General features: G+C 54.1%; 2 protein-coding genes across 10 annotated transcripts; one reads left to right on the forward strand and one right to left on the reverse strand.

Annotated features, from left to right (window-relative positions):
- Window positions 1-47: 47 nt before the first annotated feature.
- On the reverse strand, window positions 48-14532 carry STK36 (serine/threonine kinase 36). Of its 9 annotated transcripts, XM_033064048.2 has the most exons (27): window positions 14215-14532; window positions 13208-13348; window positions 12439-12516; window positions 11881-12011; window positions 11380-11629; window positions 10877-10970; window positions 10442-10611; window positions 10026-10225; window positions 9821-9947; window positions 9567-9710; window positions 9094-9273; window positions 8781-8878; window positions 8348-8444; window positions 7460-7601; window positions 7056-7183; window positions 6370-6474; window positions 6056-6154; window positions 5773-5867; window positions 5391-5454; window positions 5118-5228; window positions 4905-4979; window positions 4341-4515; window positions 3786-3933; window positions 3429-3588; window positions 2424-3164; window positions 1818-2333; window positions 48-276 (listed from the first exon to the last, which is right to left on the reverse strand). In XM_033064048.2, the coding sequence occupies exons 1-26, from the start codon at window positions 14296-14298 to the stop codon at window positions 2169-2171; spliced, it is 4002 nt and encodes a 1333-aa protein (XP_032919939.1). In that variant the 5' UTR covers window positions 14299-14532; the 3' UTR covers window positions 48-276; window positions 1818-2168. The 9 variants fall into 9 exon arrangements, with proteins under 9 accessions (XP_032919939.1, XP_032919936.1, XP_032919938.1 ...); XM_033064045.2 differs by having other exon boundaries at window positions 4905-5228; window positions 13271-13348; XM_033064047.2 differs by having other exon boundaries at window positions 2424-3083; window positions 4905-5228.
- A 50-nt stretch (window positions 14533-14582) lies between these two features.
- Window positions 14583-21596, forward strand: RNF25 (ring finger protein 25). The gene is made up of 10 exons (XM_033064059.1): window positions 14583-14639; window positions 14773-14847; window positions 14920-15022; window positions 15117-15184; window positions 15897-15966; window positions 16091-16162; window positions 16855-16995; window positions 17700-17789; window positions 18280-18414; window positions 18528-21596. Exons 1-10 carry the CDS (start codon window positions 14602-14604, stop codon window positions 19233-19235), a joined length of 1500 nt encoding a protein of 499 aa, XP_032919950.1. The 5' UTR covers window positions 14583-14601; the 3' UTR covers window positions 19236-21596.
- Window positions 21597-22052: the final 456 nt, after the last annotated feature.

A 22052-nucleotide genomic window follows, 5' to 3' on the forward strand; every position in this document is an offset into this window, starting at 1 on the left:
ACAGAAGCTGTTGTACTGCAGCATAAACAACAGTAGAGAAACAAGCATGGGTTAAAAGCAACAAGCTAAACCATGAGGTGTTTAATAGCCTTTCACCAGAGAAGTTTACAGCCCATTCATGAAGATCCAAACTGAAGGGACAGCATTTTCAGTTGAGCTTCATGGTGGAAGAAAAGGTACAGGAGAATTACATGGCAGGACCTGGGAAGAGTTTGGCCACCAGTACAGGATCTGAGGGCAGTCAGCAGAGCTCCAGTTGGTCTTAGGCAGACTGGCCTTTAGTAGAAAAATAAAAGTGGAGGATTTGGAGTGAGTGAAACAAGTATAATATATCAATACATAGCAAGGAGACAAGAACTACCCGTTAGTTCAAAACATGTAATTTCTTAGTCCATGTTCTGTTCTTGGTACTTTTTACTGAAACATATCTGCAATTGGAAGGAAAGGTTCCCAGATCTGTCCTTCACTATGTGCTCTGGACTCTTCCATGTCCTGACAGGGCTGAGAAAAATTCTTCTGAAGGCACTGCAAAACCCCACTCCATACAGCAATCTCTCAGGGCTCAGGAGTGGAGAAGAAACAGAGACTCAAGGTGAGAAGCTGCCAAATACTCCCAGACTTGATGCATGGCAGGAACCTGGGAAATGTCAAGGAGTGGCACGCAGCCAGGCTGGTACAGCAGCCAAAACCCCCAACCTGTGTCAGTGATCTAACATCTCCACACAGGCACTGCTGTGTGGGGATAGTGACATTCCTCCCTTCAGCTCCTCCATGAAATGCGATCTCTGCTGTGCTGAGAAGGACCCTTCGACAGGCAATTGTTACCAATGAACATTACCTAACACAAAACAACTGCAGCAAGAGAGCAACGAAAGGACAGACAAATGCTACTACCTGCTGGGCATAAACAGTAAGAATTGTGGAAATATTATTCTATAAAACTGTAATAACACCAACAATTCCCCCAAACTATCCGGGAATTACCAGATGTCATCTGCCCATTCCGTGAGGAGAACACCACAGTAAGAAAGACAAGCCTCAGTGAGTCATGCAGGCAGGGTTTTGATGTGGAGTTGTGGGGCTGAACTCTGCCTCCCACGAGACATCCACAGCCCAGCTGCACTGGGAGACAGGAGGCTGGCACAGTGCCACAGGGCATCCCCGTGCCTTCGCTTCTCACTCCCTGCCCAAACCCTGGAGGCACTGAGGAAATACTCCAGGCTTGTCTCAACTCAGCTCTGCCTTCCATCTTTCAGACTCAACGGCTCCTTTTTACAAGAGCAGCCAAGCCAAGACCCCAATGAAAGGAGGACAGCCAAGATGTCCCAGCACCCCACCTGGGTCTGGTCAATCCCAGGTCCATCCTAATACTCCAAGTACGGTTGGGGAGGCTCCCTGGGGCCGTGGGTGGTTGGGGAGCCAGCCCTTCCTCCCTGCCGCTCGCCCGGGGAACGTGCTCCGTGTGTCATTTCTCCAAGTGAAAGCCTTGGAAGCCAAAGGCGCTACCAGGATGCTGTATCCTAGCGCCGGAGCGCCGCCCAGGCCGACCCCAACATGTCTCGCCACAGAGCGCTCCCGAAGCGCCCCCCCAGCCCCACGGGGTCCCAGCGCAAAGCCATGCGAGCCGCGCGAGGAGGCCCGGGGTGGAGCGAGGTGCCTCCTCGGGGCCCGGGCACGGCTATGGGGCGGAGGGGCCAGGGAGGCAGCGGGGGGGCCAAGGGCCCTACGCCCCACTAGGGTAACTCTGAGGGTGCAACCTGAGGAGACACACGGGGAACAAAGCCCGCTCCAGAAGGCAGCAACACCGCCATACTCACCGCCCGCCGGACCCGCCGCCGCCGTTACCATGGGGAGCCGGCGGGCCCACGTGACTACAGCTCCCGGCAGCCACCGCGCCGCGGGGGTGTACTGCCCCCTGGCGGCGCGGCGGTGCCTGGCGGCGGAGCGCAGCCCCGCGGTGCGGGCACGGCTCCCGGAGCCGCCGGGAAACGCGCGGTTACAGAAGGAACGGGCATTTTTTAAAGGGACGGCTTCCCACGGGGAGTACCCCGGGTAAAGAGGGCTGGGTACAGTCCCCCTCAGGCGCGCAGCGCGGGTTCCAAGGAAGGTCGGGCTGGAGCCTGAGGAGGGCGAAGGAAAGGTCGGTAAAGTCCCGGGATGTCCGGGCGTCACCGCTCGGCGCCGGGACGCGGCGACGGCTGACTGGGCCCCGCGCGGCCGGGCAGATCTGCGAGGCGGCGGAGGAGCAGCTCGCAGTACCGGGCAGAAGGCGACCGGGGACTGACACCGGCCAGCGCGGCCAGCTTCTCGGTGGCTTTGAGGGAGAGCAGGACCTGCACAGCCAAAAGAAGGACAGGAGTCACACACCAGCTTGACCTTATCCCCACAACTCCATCAGGTGCCCCAAAGGAGCCGTGCAGTACCTGCTGGATCCCAGGGTACTGGCTGAGGGCTTGCAGTGCCTCGAGGGCTCTCTCCTGCACGGTCTTCCGCGGGTCCTGGCAGCTCACCTGCAGCAGGAGGTCGGGGGCCCTGTTCTGGATCAGCAGATCCCGCAGCTCTGCCCCGCGCTGGCCCAGGTTGCTGAGGGCCAGGGCCGCGTTGCAGCACGTCTTGGCCTGCGTGTCGCCCAGCAGCCGGGTCAGCGTGGGCACGGCCCTGCCCAGGGTCCCCGCCGGACAAGACGCGTGGCGGGCGGCGTTGCCCACTGCAAAGGTGGCTGCCCTGCGCACGCAGCTCTCCGGGTCTGACAGGCACTCTAGCAGCCTTTCCAGCCAACCGGGCTGGCCCTCAAGCACTGGGGAAAAGCTGTGGCGGAGCAGGTTGCCCAGCAAGTTGCAGGTTCTGGCCCGTATCAGGTGTTGCTTGTGGCTGAGCAGGTAGGTCAGTGGCTGGTCAGCCACATCTGAGTCCCTTAGGATTGTCTGGAGAAAAGGCAGGTGCTCTGAACAGGCCCGCGCCACGTGGCTCAAGAGAGACAGGAGGTCAGTTGTGAGTATGACATTGTCTGAGAACAAGACAGACTTCAAGAAGGCAACAATGTGCTCTGAAGCAGCAGCTTCCTTCACCACTTGGTCTATGACCTGTGTATCAGACACCACAAATTGGCACAAGAGGCCCATGGGGAGCTCGGTGAATGAGAAGGGCAGATGGTGAGCGCAGACCTAAGGCAAAAGACAGACAGCACTGCTGAGTGCACTGCACTTGCATGTGAGCCAAGCCAAGCAAGCAGCTGAAGGCAGCCAGCAGGTCAACACAAGCTTAGCAGCCAGTGAAGCTTCTACCAAGGGCTGCATAGCACCCAAATGACATCCTTGTCATTTGTGGGCTGGAACTGCCAACATGACGTGAAGTGGTGTCATGCATTGGGGACTGCAAGGTCCCACCACAGTATGGGGGGAAGGAGGAACACAGGGCCAAGAGAGTACCTGCAGCAGCTGTGCAGGGATCTGCGTGTCTCTCACAGCCTCCATGATCAGTGCTAAGGTATCTTTATCCACATCCAGGGCAAAAGGGAAAGAAAGAAGCTGGCAGACCTGGATGACCACATTTGGCACAACCTCAGGGTTCCCATCCTTTCCTGCTTGCCTGAATTTGTGAAAGAGAGGGGGCTTAATACAGAGGTGATCAGTAAAACCTCAGGGCAAGGGGCAAAGGGCATTGCCAGGCACTGAGGAGAAGCTCTGCAAGTGCCAGGTCAGGAACTCCTCAGCCCTTGGTGTATTCATGTCCATGCCCCATCCAGCAGCTGAGCTCTGCCCACTTCAGCCCTTGCCACAACTCACATCTGTGCCAGGCATGCCAAGAAGCCAGGGGACAGCAGTCTCTTCAGTGTCACCGTGAGCACACCGTGGGACTGAGTGAGCTGAGACAGACACTGGTGGGACTCACGAGTGAAGACACTGAAGGCCAGCCTGAGGAAGAGCAGGGTTCCTGCAGGGAAAACAGCTGTCAGAAGGGCAAAGCTAGAGAAGGCTGTGAAGTCCCTTCACTTCTGACTGTGCTACCTCAAGCTGTTCCAGGGGTGGATTTTGTGATTCCCTGCCCAAAACCGGAAAATCTCCACCCAGGTGGTCACACCTGCCAGAGAGGATATTCCCTGCAGCATAGACACCCTTTTTTGTTCCTCCACAGCCAGCTTAGGTGAGCTGCTGCCAACTGGGCACACCATGGGCCAGCCCAGCCCTCTCTCCCCAGAAGACACTGCAATCCTCAAGAAAAACTACCTGAGTCCTCTGGTCTCAGGGAACAGATGTGGACAGGGACAGACATGGGCAAGTCTGAGGGCAGGATGTGCAGCAGGGTCCAGGGCAGATGCCCTGGTGTCCCACAGCTCCTACCTTTAGGGGAGAGGAGGTTCCAATCTGGCTCTGCCATGAGGTGACCAGCACTTGGGGGTGGGTCTCCCTCCAGCACTGCCTTGTTGGTGCGCACATGAAGCACCACAGCAACACAATGCCAGATCAGGCTCCATAGCTCTGAGGAAGCAAAGCCCTGCTCCAAGACCACATCCTCCTAGAGGCAGAGAGGCAGATGTCAGAGGCCTTCATGGTCCTCCATGGCTCCCCAGGGTTCTGATACATGGCTCTGTCAGTCCCATGGTCCTGTGAAGGTCAGGGCTAGACAGACATAGGCCAGGGGTCTTGCTGCACCTTTCAATAGTGTTAGTCACAGGGCATCTCTGCCCTCCTTCACTCCAGTGTGCCCACGGATCACCCCTCCCTGCCCACCACTCTCCCATCAGCCCTGCAGCGACATAACGTGACGTTCGTGGGGTTGTACAGCTCAGCCAAAACTGCATGGTTCCCTGGTTTCTCCTGGCCTCATTACCAATCTGCATTCAGGCCTTCTTGCCACCACACCTTTTGGAAGGGACCAGGCAAAAGAGATGACCAGACTGGTACCTGTTCAAGGAGTTTCAGCAGGAGGAAGAAGAGCCCATCATAGAGACCAGCACCCATTGGCAGGGGGAGCTGCAGCTGTAAGAGAGCGGGAGACAGTCTGGAGCTGGTTGCTGGGCTTGATGGCATCACACTTGCACCCTTCTGAGCCCACCTTTGCACACCTTCACATTGGGGTAGGCATGGGTCCCCAGTTTCTCTGTCCCCATCCCATACCTCAGCAGGTGCTGTCAGCGCATTTGTTACCACTGGTAGGATCTTTTCTCTCTTGAGCTCCAAAGCCACCCCATGCTGACTGAGCTGTGCCAGGAGAAATGCTGCAGCACCCTGTGGGACAAAGAGAGTTCAGCACCTTTGGGACTTTCCCATCTGCTTGGTCAATATTAACCTCTCATCAGCCTCATCCCACCCTGAGTGAGGAACAGTAAGGCCCAAATACAGGGGTCTGCAAGGCTCTCAGTAGTGGGTCTGGCAGGGGGGGTGGCTTACCACAAGGGACACAACAGGAGACTGGATGATGAGATCCACAGCCAGGGTAACCATCTCCTCACGCCTGAAATGCAGGGAGCAGGAGAGAAGCACTATGTTCCCACTACTTCATATCATGCAGAACAGCAGCATCCAAATACCCACAAGGCTGGAAACAGCTGCATTTCAGAAGGAGCCCTGGTACACAGCACCTCCTTGTCTGCACTGGGTCATCTTTATCACATCCCTAGCACCCACGCACACTGCTCAGCATTCTGCTGGTATGTCTGGATCAGAGGGATCAGTGGGACCAGGTTCCCAGCTCTGGGCAGTGTGCAGGATGAAGGGCTGTTCAGGGCAGAGCATGCTCCTCTTCCATCCATGAGTGAAAGTATGTGCTTACCTGGGAGGGGATGCCTGAAACTGCAGGGTGAGCAGGGCCAGCAGGTACAGAGAGGCTTCACAGGCTGCCTTCTGGGTCACCTCCACCACAGGGACCTACCAAAGGAACAGGAGTCATAGCAGGAGAGAAGGAAGTGTTTCTGGGCCCCAGAAAAAAACTGCACTCTTCAGATTAAATTCCTCTAATCTCCTCCCCACACACAAATTCATCTGACCAGTGCTCAGAGGAATGCATCCTGCTTGTCCACACTCCTACCCCTCACCAGGGCTGTGGTCAGTCCTACCTCAGTCTTTAAGAGTTGCATGAGGGAACCCCACAGTGGTTGGCTCCTTCCCAGGTGCTGGCACAGGTTCGGGCAGGCATGACAGCCAGCGTAGAGGATCTGCAAGGCAGAGGGGAGGTACCACCTGCCTACCAGCTCCTGTAGACAGGTTCCATCCCATGGCTACCATGGGCTCAGTTATTCAACAACTGTCACCAGGCAGATAGGAGTCATTGAGGGCTAAGCCCACAGCTCCCTCTTCCCCATGCTCCCAATTCTAGAGCAAAAGCTCAGGCACCTCTGGGCAGAAACAAATAAAAGGACAGGGTCATTACCGTCAGGACATTCAGGGAGCAGCCTGGGTGCTCCAGCCTCCCCACCAGTCTTGCAAGCTGCTGGCACTCTCCTTCCATGAGTTTTTCAGCTACTGTGTAAGCAACCTGCAGAAATCAGCCAGAAATCAGCACTGGGCACCTGAAGCACCCTACAGACTAGAGAAGTTTAATGCTAGCAACAATTTAATGAAAGAAAGCATCTGCTTCCTATCTTGCCTGTGTCTACTAAGGGATGCCTATCTCCATGACCTAGCATGGCTTTGATGCACAGTCCCAGATAAGATTCCTCCTCTGCTTCCCTCCTTGTTGACTCAAAGTTAAAGAATCAAATGTAAACCTGTAACTGTTTCCCTTCTTACTGTGCCTTCAATTTCAGATTTTACAACAGTTCATATCACTGTAATAAAATAATTCTTCATGTTTTCCATGCATTGCCTAGTTCTTGACTTAACCCATCTCATGGTTCAGATCCTAAGTTTGAGTCTCTTAATTGATTCAAGAATCCTTACATTCCTAAGGTCAGTTGTTGGCTGGGGAGGTGCAGCCCACAAATATGAGCCCTGCAGACAATAAAGCCAGAGGATCCCAGCCCCCTACTCTACCGTTGAGAAAAAGATCTTCCTGGAAAGGGCTGCTGCCCCTCTGGAGACCACACCTCTTCACCCTGTACAGAGAGCTGGTCTGACCTGCTGCTTGGCTTCTCGAAAGCTGTTTCTCTCCAGGGGGATGCTGCATGCAGCAGCCAAAGCAGCCAGGAAGAGATCTGCCACACATGGGCTTTGGTCATGGGCTGACTTGCCCTCCACTGCTGCACCTGCACAGGGACAGAGCTTGGGAGTCATTGTGCTAGAGGTGCTGAGGGGCAGCAAAATGGGGTCGGATGGCAAGAGAGAAAAAGGCTTGTGACATGAGAAGGGTGAGATCTGGGATTGAGGGAGGAGAGCCCAAGTTAGCAGGGGTCTGGACAATTAAGTTTCAGCCACCTCTTCTGGACAACAGCACTACAATGGCTGTCAGTGCTCTGACAGAGCCCAAGGGCAGGAAGGAATAAAAAACCCAGGAAGAGGTGGTGAGCTGCCACCACTGCTACCTTGAAGAGCAGGCTGCTCTGAGATGGATCCCTGAAGAAGTCTGTTCAGCAGGGGCTGATGCTCCTCTTGCAGCCTGGTGTAGAAGTGTGCAGAGATAGAGGGATCTGCCATTTTCAGGTTCTCACAAAGCTGGGTGAAGCACTGGGGAAGACACAGGGGTTGCCATCACTTGCAGACTGAGTTTGAGAGGGAAGAGAAGGACAGCACAGGAGGAAGTTGTGGGAAGACAGCAGAGACGGGAGAAGGAGTCATGCTGGAACTTCAGGGACCACCTGAATGTCCACTCCAGCCAGGTTACTGTATGAGACCCACATCTGGCTGCATGCTGCTGAAGTGGGGGGTACATGGAGGCACATGTCCCTCCTCACCTCTAGCACAGCCCGACAGAGCATGCCCACCAGCTATTTGCACTCTTGCTGACTCTGGTGCTAAAACATGCACCTTGAAAACAAAGGCTAAAAGATACCAAATGCAAGCCTGTACGCATCTCCTGCCTGAGCCACATGTGAATCATACACCAATGCTGAGAACCCTCTGTGCCCACCCAGCACAATCCCAGCAGCAAAACTTTTGGCAGAAGAGCTAGGGGCACGTCTGGTGAAGTGACACTTTTGTGCCAGGGTGTGTACAAGGGGCTGCACCTGCCATCAGCTCAGCTAGTCAAGTCACACCAGAATGGTAAGGCCAGCAAAGGTGCCCCCCTCAGAGACTTTCTTTTTGTATGCAATTCCCCACAAAAACCCCAATGGGTGAGACAGCCTGCCCTGAGAAGAATGCATCAGACCCCATAGTCCTCAGGCTGTGTTCCCCCAACACACACAAACAACCCCATAGCTTCTGTCCCTGGGGGCAGAGGGTGTGGAGGAGGGAGATGGGGGTATCCTTACCAGGAGGCTTTGCTGGCAGAGTTTCATCTCACTGTCGGCTGGGGCAGCCAGCAGCTCTGGCAGCAGGGCCAGGAAGCAGTCAGCACTCTCCTGCAGGCTGGGGAGGCAGCAGGGGGAGATGAGTTCAAAGAAACATGGCCCCTTGCTGTGAGGACAGGCCCACATGGCCCTGGCTAATGGAGCAGACAACACACACACTGTGAGCTGCTGTCAGCAGGCAGCACAACTGGACTTGTCAACTGTGCCTTTCCTTTAATGAGTCCCATTCAAGGAAAGTGCTCCTCTGTGAGCACAGCAGTATGGCATGAAGTGCTTAGACTATGATGCTTCCCCACAGACACAACTCCAGCTGCAGTGCATGAACACCACCCTTCTACCTACTGCTCGGTCCCCGAAGTAGGTGGAGAGACCTCAGGGAACAGGTTGTCCCTACCTGTCCTTTGGGCCACTCTCCTCCAGGCTGCATTCACTGCTGAAATAAACTTTCGTCACCATGATGATGTCTGTCAGCACAGCGATACACCACGGCTGCTGCAGAATGCAGAAAGAAACCACAAATGGGGATTGTCTGCTGGCCATCCCCACACCACTACAAAAAGATCCTTCCCTACCAGAACCTCCCCTTTTTCAAGGGTGCCTAGAAGAGGATCCTGTGAGCCAGATCCAGCAGGACACCAGGGCCTCCTCAGCACCAGCATTCTTCAGGGCTGGAAGGTGCCCATATTGCTCAGTGGTTTTACACCCACCTTCTTGGTGACACCACTTTCCAGGATCTGCTTGGCTAGACGCAGCAGGGACAGAGGCACATTCAGCTCTTGGCAGAAGTGGTCCAGCAGCTCAGCATCACACCGGCTGGACAGGAGGTTGAGCATAACATGAAGCACAGTACGAAGATGGGAGGCTCCCACCAGCATCCCCTCCAGCGCCTGGACACAGAGAAGCCAGAAGAAGCCTATAATGAGCAGTAATTTTGGTGTCTCCACCAGCCATGGAGCAGCCCTTTAACCCATTCAGGCAGGGGACAGCAGAGCAGCAGCTAGAAAGCCAAGTGCACAAGACACCTTGTGCACTTGGCTGAGAAGCCAAGGATCTTTTGGAGAAGCAGAGGATCTTTTTGTTGGCTGGACTGAGGACTCTCCATATGTTTCCAACCTAATCCTAACGAAGAAAGCAGCATCCAAGTCTCCAGTCTTACTTGCCTTGGCCAGCCATCACTTACCCGCTGAGCAGAGTCTGCCAGGCGGTCCTGGACACGGTGCTGGAAGACCGGGTCCCTCAGGAGGCTCATAGTCACACTCAGCTGCTTTGCTGAGGGCTCAGTGTCCTCAATCAGGTACTGCCACTCCTCATCGCTCTCCAGCTCCTAGCCAAGGAGGAGAGAGGACTGGTGCCACAGACCCTGCCAGTCCCACGGTCTCTGTACCAGCCCCTGGTGACTGGGCCCTGCTGTCCTCACTCAAGACACCACCTTACCTCACTGTCCAGGTCCACGACCTCAATGCTGTGCCTGCTCCAGGGCTCTGCCCTGCCAGCACCAGCCTGTGGAGGGGAACCTGCTACAGGAGACTCCCACTCATAGTCTCGAGAGAGGCTGTGTTGCCTGGCCAAGGAAACAGTACAGTCAGTGAAAGATCTTTCCTTTCCCTCTTCCTCCTGCCCCAGCCTCTGCCGCCCTCACCCTGGGTTGGGAGGAGACTCCTCAGACTCCCACTTGGGTGTGCTGGTCTTTCCTTGCAAGAGACATGGATTCTTCTCACTGGAGGAAGCCAAGGGCTCCCTCTTCTCAGGGGTTGCCTTCTGTGATGCTGCTCTGGGTCTGTGTGTGGGATGTCCATTGTCAGAATCCTTCATAGATGCATCACCTGCCTTCAGCTGGCCCTGGTGGTGGCAGAGAAGTCTGGTGAGGGCAGGGCTACTCAGCCAGATGAGTCCCCTAGACTCCACCACTGTGAGCATCCCACATCCTGCCTTGTGTGTTGCTGAGACCCCAGCCTGACCCATGTGCTCTTGTGTTTCCCCCCAGGACCCACTTCAGTGCCCCTCCTTTGCATTGACTGTGAGACATAGCCAGGGGAACTCCACACTTTTCTCCACCTTTTTCTGTGTCTCTTCAACCATCTTCTGCTGGGCCTTTCTCAGGATCTTGGACTGGCTGCTCCTGGGGGCCATGGAATGGACTTGCTGCTCCTTCAGGGCCTGCAGCTCTGGCGACAGCTTGGTGGTGAACGGGTTTGAAATCCCATGCTCTTCTGTGTCATCAATCACTGGGGAGGCAAGAGAACTTCAGCAGCAGCTCTCCTTTGGGACACAGAGAGAGTGATCTCTCTTGAGATCCCAGGGGAATCCTAAGAGACTCAGAGGAAGACCAGGAAAAGGAACTAGGAGTCTGTACTTGGCAAAGGCAAGCAGAGAGGAGAGAGGCATAGACCAGGATAGTAAAAATAGCAGGGCAGGGAGGTCCTCCCAGTCTTCAGACAGTAGTAGAAGGAATCAGATATGGACAGTTTTGGAAAAGGAGGAATGACTCACCAGTAACCCGTCCAGCAATGAAGGGGTGAGAAAGTAGCTCTGGCCATGATAGGCGCTGGTGGGGGTCCTTCATTAGTAATCCCTGAAGGAAGCTCTGCAGAGCAGCAGTGCAGCAGGATCACTGACACATGTTCAGCACCCACCAGTGAGCATAGTGTACCCACCAGTCTCCCCTACTGAGAGCACCTAGGAGACCTGCCTTTCCTGCCTAGCTCTGGGAAAAGGAGTAGCTCTAGTGCTTAGGGCAGATGGGAAGACATTTCCCTTCACAACCCAATAAATCATTCCTCTGCTGTTGGACCCAGTGTCCCAGCTTATGGACAGCAGACATTTGTTAACAATTATAAGGATTCCCCTTCCAGGAGGTCCAGCTCTTATTGTTCTCCTGTTTTCTGAAGCCCCTGTTAGGGGACATATATGCTAAGAGTGACCCACCAGGGCAGAAGGTAAAGCCAAAACTGCATTAAAAGATCTCACCCTGCAGACAGGATCTCAGCCCTTACCTTGAACACTGGGCTCATGTTCTCAGGCCATTTGACAGGGTCCTTGAGGATAAGGCTGACAAGTTGGAAGATGCTGTTGGTGTAGAAGGGAGGAGTGCCCACAAACAGCTCGTACAAGATGCAGCCCACAGACCACAGGTCTGCTGTGTGGTCATACGGCCGTTCTTCCACCAGCTCAGGGGACATGTACAGCGGGGTGCCCTTGATGGACGTCAGCACCAGGGTGTGGATGCTCATGGCACGGGCAAACCTGCTCAGAGCAAAACACAGATCACAAGTTCAGGCTGAAATATCTGTTGCAGCTCCCAGGGAGTTCCCTATGAGTTTACAAATACTTCTTCCCTCTGGAGGACAAAATCTCCCCTCTCTGCTTAACCTCTAAATATGCACAGAATCCAGGCCCCCTTCCGCACTCCCCCACTCCTCCTCTACAGCATCCAGGTAACCCCTTGGCTGCTCCAAGGCCAGGTGTCCCCCCTCAAACTGGCCCCCAGCACTCACCCAAAGTCACAGAGCTTGACAACACCATCTTTGCCCAGCAGGATGTTCTGGGGTTTCATGTCACGGTGCAGGATGCGGTGGGAGTGCAGGTAGTAGAGAGCAGAGATGAGTTGGGCAGCTATGGTCTGGACCTGCAGGAGACACAGGTGACACCTGTGTCACATAGTGCCACCCACTGGCACAACCACGGAGGTCAGGTCCCTTACAGCCTGGCTCCCACACTACTATTTTTGTCCTGTTTGGGGCAGGGACCAACCCCAGCTGTGGGCCAGCATACACTTGGAGTGGGCTGATAGCCAAGGCAGCAGTCTGGAGCTGTGGCCCTTGTAAAGGAAACAGAGAAACTGAGGTCTCTGCAGGACCCCACTGCTCCACAGCGCCATCCCAGCTCCCTCTCCATCCTTTTCAGAATCTCTGCCAGGTAAAGCCCCAGAGGCACCCTCATCCTTCTGTCATCTCCTGGCTCACAGCAGAGAGAGACCCTCTGACTGCAGGCACACAAGTCCTCTTTTCTCCAGCCTGCAGCAGACACTGCATGGCCACTGCCATCATAGACACCTGGTCCTCAGGCAAACTCCCATCATCCTCCAGGATCTGGAAGAGCTCTCCCTCTGCGTAGTCAGTCACGACCACCACCTGGAGGGAAGAGCAGCATGGTGAGATCAGGCCCTGGGGACCAGGACGGAGCACAGTAAGAAATCTGAGAGAGGTGTTGGGGTGTCATCATGTAAAGTCCATCAGCTTAGGCTGGGACTTGGAATGGAAGACAGCTCCCATGGCTGCACTGCAGCAAGGACCTGGCACATGGCAGAGGTATTATAGCTGTCCGTATCTCAGACAGCCAGCAGAAACAAGGGAAAAGGGAAGGACAGGACAAGCCCAGAACGGTACTTCCAAGCCCAGTGGGTAGAATTACTTCCTTGAGCTTGTTCTGAATCTGCTGTCCAACTACTTTATTTCATGTTCTCATGTGCCATGGAACAGTCTTCAATCCTCTCATCATATTCTATCCATAAGTTTAAATCAGTGAAAAGCCAGTCTCTGAAGAGACTGATGAGTGAAGAGTCACCCTCATCCTTGATCTCAAACCATTCCTCTTACATCACACAGTCCCTGGTGAGCTCCTTCACCTCTGTATATGACCTAGTGCAGCCCACACAGGGCTCCCTACATGGCACATACTAAAGGGCTCTGAAAAACACTAACCAGACCCTGAGATGAAGTTACCAGCATCTCCTGAGAAAGATGTCCCTGCAACAGCAGGGGACAGCCCTTGTTCCCCTGCCCCAGTCAAGCAAAAGCCTTTTCCTGGAGCAGTCCCCTTCACCTCCTTATCAGTCTCAAAGCTGTCAAGCAGCTGGATGATGTTGGGGTGATGGAGGTCTCTCACAATCTCAATTTCCCGCTGCAGGTTCTTCAGCTCCTTCTCAGACCGCCCCACCTTGGGGATGAACTTCAAGGCCACCACCTTTCAAAGCAGAAAAATCTGGGATCAGACCAGGCTACTGGTCAGACTTTTGCTGGCAAAGGCTGCTTTTAACCCAAACAGAACTCAGTACTTTCCAGGTGAACACAGATAACACAACAATGAGACATTTGTTCACAGGGCCCCTTGGACCTAGGGCTCTCCCCAGGCCCTTGCACATCAATACTGGTGTTCACACTGCTTTTCACACTGGCATTTAAAGCAAAGAAATGTAATCAGTGAATACAGATAAAACCAGGACTTCAGAAACATGGGACAGGCCCTTGAGATGCTGGTGAACAGCAGGCCTAACATGAGCCAGCAGTGTGCCCTGGAAATGAGGAGTACTAGCAGCACCCTGGGCTGTATCCACAGGCAGGAATTGCAGCAAAGTGATTATTCACCTTTATTTCTAATCTTGTGCACCATGTTGGGAGTATTGTGGCTAGGTTTTTGGCCCAAAAGAACATCAATAGGCTGGAATGGGTATAGCAGAGAGACATATGATAGTGAGGGGACTGAAGCATGTGGGAGGACGACACATATTACAAATTGAAACAGAGAGAGGTTCAACTTGATAAACGGAAAACACACTCATCCTAGCAATATCCAGGCACCAGCTGTGGGGTGTTTGTCTTGGGAGTTTCAGAGGATCTAAATTTAGTGCTGGCTCTGCTTTGAGGTCTTGAGGTCGCTCCTGATGCCCCTTGAATCCAGATGACTTAGTGCCAGCCGGAGCTGGTCAGGAACGCCAGCAGAAAGCCGAATGAACGCCGAGTTCCCAAAATCCTGGCAGAGCCTCAGAACCCAAGAGGCACCAGAAATCAGCTCCGGCCACAGAGAGCAGAGCCCCAACCCTCTCCCCTCACCTGGGCGCTGTGCTTCCGGCGCCCCTTGTACACGCGCCCAAAGGACCCTTCGCCGATCATTTCCAGGACGTGGTAGTTCTCCATCGTTCAGGACGGGGCCGCTGAGCTGCCGAGGCGAAGAGGCCAGTGAGGAGCAGCGTTTCCCCTGCCGCGGGCACCTCCCCTGCCGCGGGGCTGCACCCGGCGCCCGTTCCCCTGGGCGAGTGTCCCCCCCACCCCCGCCCAGGCTTTGTTCCTGCCCAGTGGCTCCAAGGCAGGACGAGCCCCGAGCCCTGGCGCAGCAGCCCCGCTGCGGGATGAAGCTCGCTCGGCTCCTGCCCCGGCCCCGCCGCCGAGGCGTCTCCTGGCAACGGGCTGCCCGCTTCCGCTTCCGGGGCGGGCGGCGAGATGGCGGCCGCCGGTGAGGAAGCCGAGACGACGGACTGGTAACAACCCCCGTACCTTCCCCGCTCTCTGCGCCCTCCCACGTGCCCACACCCTTCCCGGTCCCCGCACGCTGCTGTCCCGCTCCCCCAGCCCGCCGGGGCCGTCTGACCCCCGCCTGGCCGGTTCCCGCAGGGCGCTGCCGCCGGAGGTGGAGGTGCTGGAGTCCATCTACCTGGAGGAGCTGCAGGTGGCGCGGGGCCTGGGCAGGTACGTCCCGCCTTCCCCATCCCCGGCCCGGCCCCGCGCCGCCCTCCTCACCCCGACATGCCCCTTCTCCAGGTGGGAGCCCTGGGAGATCAGCATCACCCTGCACCCTGCCACGGCCCAGGACCAGGACTCGCAGTACGTCCGCTTCACCCTGGTGCTCTCCGTGCCCCCTCAGGTAGGCTGCCCGCGCTCCCCGTGCCCCTGCACTTCCTGGCCTCGGGCCTCTCCACCTTCCTTGTTGTGCTTTGGGTGTTTCTCTTTTATTCTAGTATCCTGATAAAGCTCCAGAGATCTCCATCAGGAATCCACGGGGGCTGTCAGATGAGCAAATTCAAAAGTGAGTGCTAGGAGGGTGGGGAGTGGTGATCCTTTCCTCCAGAGATCCGGGAGGCAGAACTGATGGACAAGCCTTCTCTAATTCACATGGCTGTGTCTAGTTAACAGACGGATACAGGTCTCTAAATCACTTTGTCCTAAATCTCTCAGGAGCCACTGGTGCCGAATTTGACACAGAGGGGTCCACCTTGTGGTTGGTCTCCTGTGGTTCTCCTGAAATGTTATTTGAATCCCCGGGGCCTTGAAAGTTGCTGGTTCTGCCCTGACAGAGCTGGGACTGATCCAAGTCCTTCGGCAGCCTATTGTTGCCTTTGTGCTTTGGTCCTTGGTGCAGTGGAATGTGTGTAGAGACCTTGGTGCCTGCCAGCAGTATAAGAGGATGTGGCTCCCAGCAGACCTGCTCAGGGGCTGCCATCAGATAAACAAAGCCTGGGATTCACCAAAACCAAAGGGTGCTGGGTGAGCTCAAGCTGAGGCCATCAGTAAACCTGCTCCTGCAAGTCCTGTCATGACAAAGGCTTCCTGTGCACTGGCTTGTGGGGAGCCTGGACAGCATGTGAATATGTGTGTGCTTGTGTGCATCCTGTGCTCCAAGCAAAGCCTGAAGGCCAGTGCTCTCTTTCTTCCTCTTATCATGGCAGGATGGCAGGTATGTGGGACAGTGAAAAGGTACAGCTAAATTTGCTTTAAGGATTTCTGCTGCTTTGCTGTAGGATTTCCCAGACCCTCAGAAGTGTTGCTGAAGCCAGGCTGGGGACAGAGGTGCTCTATGAACTGATCGAGGTGAGAGTGAGGAGATTGGGTATGACAAGCCACAGATGCTGAGCCCTGACTGCCCAAAGGGTGGGACATCCCTGGGCCCATGGGCAGGCCAGTGAGTAAAAAGTTTGCTTTAATGCTTTCACAGAAGGGAAAGGAGATCCTCACTGACAACAATATTCCTCAAGGACAGTGTGTAATCTGCCTCTATGGATTCCAGGTAGGCTTGTGTCTCTCAACTCCACAAACTGACTGGGAAGTGAGGCAAGAGAACAGGAAGTCTGATGCTGGGATATGAGCCTGGGACCAAGATGCACCCCAGCAGCCCCCTGCCTCCCATTCTGCACAGAGCCCTTCTTAGTGCAATACATGCTGCTCTTCCCATCAACCTCTAGATAATCTTCTACAGAAGTGAGAAATGCTGGAGCATCTCCAAAGAAGTGTAGGCTAGTTGATGATGCATTTCAGCTTCCCTGTGTTGGCTACACCTCACCAGAAGTTCAGCAGACAGGTGGTCAGGAGTGACTATAACATATCCATGCAGTTACTGAGGTCTGCTGGAACAGGGGATCAGGCCTTACCGGGGTTGCAAGGAAAGACAGCACCTGCCTAGGAAGGAGAACACATCAGGTGGGAAGATTGCTGGTTACACAAAAACACATGCAGAGAAATAAGTCATAAAATCTTTGCATCTTGACATCAGCAGTGTTTCTAACATTTGAAACTGAAGCAGTATCCCAGTAATTGCTGAGGGAGTGGAGATGCAGCCCAAGAGAAGATGTTGGGTGGCTCTGCCAGCACTAGCACTAGTTCCCTATGGATACCACTGACATGGAAGTAAAAACCCAGCTCAGTTGGGTGGTTACACTCTTTCCTTATAAATCCTTCAAAGATACTCTTTTCTCTTGACAGGAGAAAGAAGCCTTCACAAAGACCCATTGCTACCACTACTTCCACTCCCACTGTCTGGCCCGCTATGCCCAGCACATGGAGGAGGAGATCCTCATGCAGCAGGAGGAGAGAGAGCAGCATCTTGCACCATCCCCCAAACAGGTACTTGGCCTCCTGCATCTGTAACATCTGTATCACGCTCTTTGGGACATGGAGCCTGTGAGAATCAGCAGAGATTAGACTAAGTTATCTCCAAGGGCCTTTTCCGACCAAACAGGTTGGTTTGTTGGATCTCTGGGTCAGTGCCTGCAGTGTGAGGGGGTAAGGAAGTTGCATTTTTAGAGTTCTGGAAGCACAGAAGTTAGAAAAGAGAGCTCCTTCCCTAGTTCTAGTCCTTGAACTGTGTGCAGTTGCAGCAGGTAAACACAATCACCTGTGCTTTGGGGTGAAAAAACCTACCTAGCACATGTTGGAATAGTTGTCAGCTGCAGAGCAAACAGCACAACTGACCATGAAACAAATCAAAGGCTCTTTCCTGCCAGCCCTTTCGAAGAGGTGCTGCCTAGATGACACACTCCACTTCAAAGCAGAAAAAAATAGATCCTAGGCTGAGAGCTATATGTCTTGATGCCATATGCGTTGACAGCTGCTGGAGCACAAATCCCAGCATGCCTCATGTGGAGACACCTTCCGTAGCAGTTGTTGAGAGCCAGGCTGCTTTCATGCTGCTGGAACCCCTCTGGGCTTCCTTACCTAGACAGAAGAGTGAAGAAAACCACCCTGTTCCAGTTCCAGGGTGGTGGTATGAAGCAGTATATGAGCTGGATCACAGACAGGGTTTGCAATCATCTCTTGCCTCCCCACAGGAAGCTGGTGTGCAGTGCCCTGTCTGCCGGGAGACCCTGGTCTACGACCTCTGTGCTCTGAAGGCAGCGCCGCCCCCGCAGCACCCTCTGGTAAGAGAAGGGGGCTCACCTGCCCAGCTGTGCCTTCCCACTGGGTAGCTTCACCTGGGACATTGTAAGGGAGAAATGTATGCATGCTTTCTCTCAGGTCCTCCTAGATGTCCCATCCAAAGGGTAGCTCACAGAGAGCAGGTTCAGTTGTATAGCCCTGCCTTGAGCAGATGTGATGAGGGAGAGTGATTGTCCCATGGGGAACATCCCTGCACTCACTGGGATACAATCAAGTCAGCTTCTCTGCATCCTTTCTCACAGCAGGATGGCCCAAGGCAGTCACTGCAGAAGCAGTGGGTCTGCACTGGGATGCTTGGCTTCTGCCCAGGGATTTCCCATGCATCTGTAGGCCTGGTCAATGTGGCAGAAGGAAGCAGATTTCCTGGCACTGTGCAGAAAAGGGTTTTGGGAGTAGCTCCCAGCCCTGCCACTGCCTATGCACGCTAGGTGTTGAGAGAGTCCTTACCCTGCCTTGCTTTCTTCTGCTCAGGAGCCATACAGGCCAGATACCAAAGTGCTGCAGCACCAGGAAGAACTGCGCCTGATTTTCAAGAGACAGCAAGAGAAAGGGGGAATCATCGACCCCGAGGCAGAGAGGAACCGGTATTTCATCAGTCTCCAGGCGGTACGGCACTGGGGGCAGAGACCTACTGAGGGCTCTGGGCTGCAGGACCAAGCACTGTCATCTGCTGTGGGACACCCCTGTCCTTTTCTTAAATAGTGGCTTCTTTCTTTCAGCCTCCAGCTGCTGTGGATCCAGCCACTGCCTCTGAGCTGTCGGTGAGTGCCCGCGCTGCAGACGTGCCCCTGCCCCCCAGCCAGGCCTCGGCTCCTGAGCCAACTGGGGCATCAGAGGCCAGGGTGGAACCTGGGCAGCCTGAGAGGTCTGCTGTGCCCAGAGAGCAACTGAGCAAGAGGGAGAGGCACAGAGGGGAGAGGCCAGGCTCCAGAGGCCGGGGCAGGCAGCTGTGCAGTGGCTCACAGGAATCAGGAGAGGAAGCCTGTCATCCACTCCATGGCTCCAGGGGGCCCAGGGTCTTCAGCCAGAGACCAGAGCGTAGACCTGCTGGACGGCACAGCCAGGAGTTTTCAAAACCTCACAGTAGAAACAGGGCTGCTCCCTTGGCTGAAAGAAAGGAGTTGTGCCATGAAGACTCCTCACCAGCAACAGAAACTGTGGACTTGAAAGAGGAACACCATGAGAAATGGAGCACAGAGGAGGGGACTGAGGCCCGGGGCAGGAAAAAGGAGAATCTGATGTTCAACCACAGTGACCACAAAGCTGCCCCCAATTGGCAGGGCCACCATAGGCCCTGGGATTGTGGAAGATGGGAGAGGTCCAGAGTTCAGGAGCGTGGTTCCTACCCCAGAGCACCAAGAGGGCGAGGGGCGTTCAGGCCCAGTGGACATCGAGAAGCCCATCTTGAGAAGGAGAGTGGCTCCTAGCAGGAATGATGAGGGGCTGGGGTGAGGGAAAAAAGGGCTGTTAATAGGGAGAACAATGAAGGCTCTGATGAAGTAGTAGCAAGCAGATACTGTACCCCCTGGAAGGGAGGAGGCAGATGGATCATGGGACAGCTTGGGACAGGCAGTGTCACCAGTGTAAACGTTGCAGATTTAAGCACACTGTTAATGCAGTGTAAAGCATCCTGGCATGAGCAGCTGGCTGTTACCAGCACTGAAGAAGTGGAATCTTGACAGATCATATCAGCCTTGGTCTCAGAGGACCCAGAAGAGGTAGCTTTGGAGATCTGCAGCCATCTCCCTGTAGGTGAAATGCCAAGAAATGTGCACACCTACAGAGCAAAGAGACTGAGCCCCACATGGTGCCATGGCAGAGCCAAAGTGTGGCTAGACCTTCCCCAGAAGCCAAGGGAGCTGTGATGGTGCCAAGTGATGGGACTGTGCCAGGGCAGTATCTTGGGGCTCAGCTCTACTTGCTCTGTCCCTCATTCCTTCTCAAGAGCACCTTCTCAACTGCTGGGATTGGCCAGGCAAGTCCTTATTACACAGGATATTGCCCAGTCCCAACCAAGAGATCCAAGTTAAGCTTCAGTCAACAGATTGGCAGGTCATGGCTGTCTGGGGGCTTAGGCTTCACCTTGGCTCCTGCTTCTCCAGGAAGCCCATATTTAGCTGGAGCTCCTGCCTGTCTTTCAGCTGCTTTTGTGCAGGCTGAAGCTGATGGGATGGGGAAACTCAGAAGAGAGTACTCTGCTTTGTAACCTGTATGTGTCAGAATCCCCCTCCAAGACCAGGCTGTCTCTTGGCACTTCTGACAACCCAGAAGTGAAAACATGCCCAGTATTTTGGATACTGCTACCATCCTGAAATCTTCAAGCTGATATTGCTTAAATGAGGATTTGCTGTTTAAACTAACTTGGTACAGTTACACCTGCTGCTGCTCTACAGATGTGTCCCAATCCAAAGCCATGAAGAGTGATCCCATTGCCCCAAGTGGGGCAATGCTATTAAATTAGTTCATTGGGTCTTCTCCAGAGCCTGCTCCCTTTGTTTTCTCTACCCTCTCGCTCCTGTTTGTTGCTTTCTGGAGCAAAGGTGTTGATCCCTGGTATTTCTCAATTACTTCCCTGTTCCCTACAACCAGGGCTGAGGCAAAGACCTTCCCCTGGCACTCCTGGATGGCAGGAGGGCTCCCTGCTTTGCCTGGCTTAGTGTAAGTTCTCTGCCTCACCTGGCCAATACTGATTCCTTCACACTTGTTTGTGCCTTTTCCCCACCTCTTGTGCCCACATGTAGATTGTTACTTCTGCTAAATGCAAAAATTGCAGTGCTACAATGGACTTCACAAAATTGTGAGATCCCTAGGAAAGCAATGGCTGTGTGTAGTAGGAGGGCATTTGCAAGTGCACACATCTGTCTGGCTGAACTTTAGCACATGAAAGTTGCACTACCCCCTTTCTTGACTGAGAACAACTTATCTGCTGCCCTGCTTACTCCATGCATGGACCTGAAGAGGTTGTTTTAACCTGCTGCCCAAGAACCTTCTGTGCTTAAATTTCCAGCACTGGTCTATTTTTAACCCTAACACCATAAAATCATTCTTTTTTTCTCTCTCCTTGGCCTGAGCCTACACTACCTGTCCTGGGCTGGGTGATCTGAGGATGACAGCTGAGCATTTGTGCCCTGAAGACAGCCCTATTTTTTCTTCAGTGCTCTCTTTGTGCTTGTTCAGCTGGTTTCTAGGAGAATAGCCTGCTCACACTTGGGTGAAAAGGCATAAACTTTACCTGACATTGGTGCTTGTTCTGCTGCCTCCTGCCTTCACTGGTGAAACTGCTGTGCTCCAAGAAAGGCATTTGATTGTGTCCTGAAAGAAACATGGAAGATCTCTGCCCCTCAGAGCAGCTGAAGCTCCTCAGCTTCCTCTGGTGAGCCAGGATTATTCTCAGCAGGAAAGTTGCTGTGCCATGTTTGGAGCATGGGAATTCAGCCATGGAAATCAGAGTGAGGACTTGGATAACTTTAATCAAATACCACACGTGTTGGTGGGAAGGGATTTTTCCCTGGGAATAGTGCTTTAGGAGAGGTCCTCTCTGACTCACTGCTGTCAGCCTGGAGCAGAGAGCATTTTGCAACAGTATGTGGAAATGAATTTGGGATAAATAAACCAAACCTCCAGGTCAGAGGGGATGAAAAGAGCCTGCATGCTGGCCTAAGTCCTCTTGCTTGGTGTCCACCTGTATCACCTACCTCACAAGGCTGTTGTGAGGCTTAACTCGGGCTGGGCAGAAGGGCACTGACAGCATCTGTAGCATTAACACTATTAAAAAGCAAGCAATGAGAGATGTTGTGTGTGGTGGCATCAGATCCCTCTGGCTCCTCCCCAAACACTGCCCATCTTCCCAGACGGCTGTGGGACATTTGCCAGTCACTCACTAGAGGCTGAATCTGAGCAGCCAGCCTCTGTGAGATGCCAATGAGCAGCATCCTGCTCCTTCATTTGCAGAAACATTTGTCCAGGTTTGGGGTTGCATTAAAGCAGTGCCTGTTTGCACCAAAATCCATCTGGGGCCATTGACTGTGCCTCTGTGTGTTGCCATGTACTCTTGGCTATGCCCTTGGCTTCACAGGGCAGAGCCAAGAGGAGGGCTAAGCAGTGACCTACAATTTGGGTTTGGCTTGGAACCCACTCCCCCAGCCCAAGCAAGGTGATGCAACCCACAAAACTGACCACATTAACATAGGACTGGCTCTGGGGAAACTGATTTTCAGGATTCTGCAGGAGGGACTGGAAGGGGA

Source organism: Catharus ustulatus, chromosome 7 (assembly GCF_009819885.2).
Source record: "Catharus ustulatus isolate bCatUst1 chromosome 7, bCatUst1.pri.v2, whole genome shotgun sequence".
NCBI lineage: Eukaryota > Metazoa > Chordata > Aves > Passeriformes > Turdidae > Catharus > Catharus ustulatus.

Excerpts from the sequence above, each read along its gene's own strand:
- RNF25 (XM_033064059.1), top strand. The coding sequence starts at position 14,602 with ATGGCGGCCGCCGGTGAGGAAGCCGAGACGACGGACTG. Across the intron at positions 14,640-14,772 it reads GAAGCCGAGACGACGGACTG|GGCGCTGCCGCCGGAGGTGG; the intron begins GTAACAACCCCC and ends CGGTTCCCGCAG. Across the intron at positions 14,848-14,919 it reads GTGGCGCGGGGCCTGGGCAG|GTGGGAGCCCTGGGAGATCA; the intron begins GTACGTCCCGCC and ends CCCCTTCTCCAG.
- STK36 (XM_033064042.2), bottom strand. The coding sequence starts at position 14,298 with ATGGAGAACTACCACGTCCTGGAAATGATCGGCGAAGGGTCCTTTGGG. Across the intron at positions 9,711-9,820 it reads TCGTGGACCTGGACAGTGAG|GAGCTGGAGAGCGATGAGGA; the intron begins GTAAGGTGGTGT and ends CTCCTTGGCTAG. Across the intron at positions 8,879-9,093 it reads AAAGTGGTGTCACCAAGAAG|CAGCCGTGGTGTATCGCTGT; the intron begins GTGGGTGTAAAA and ends TGCATTCTGCAG.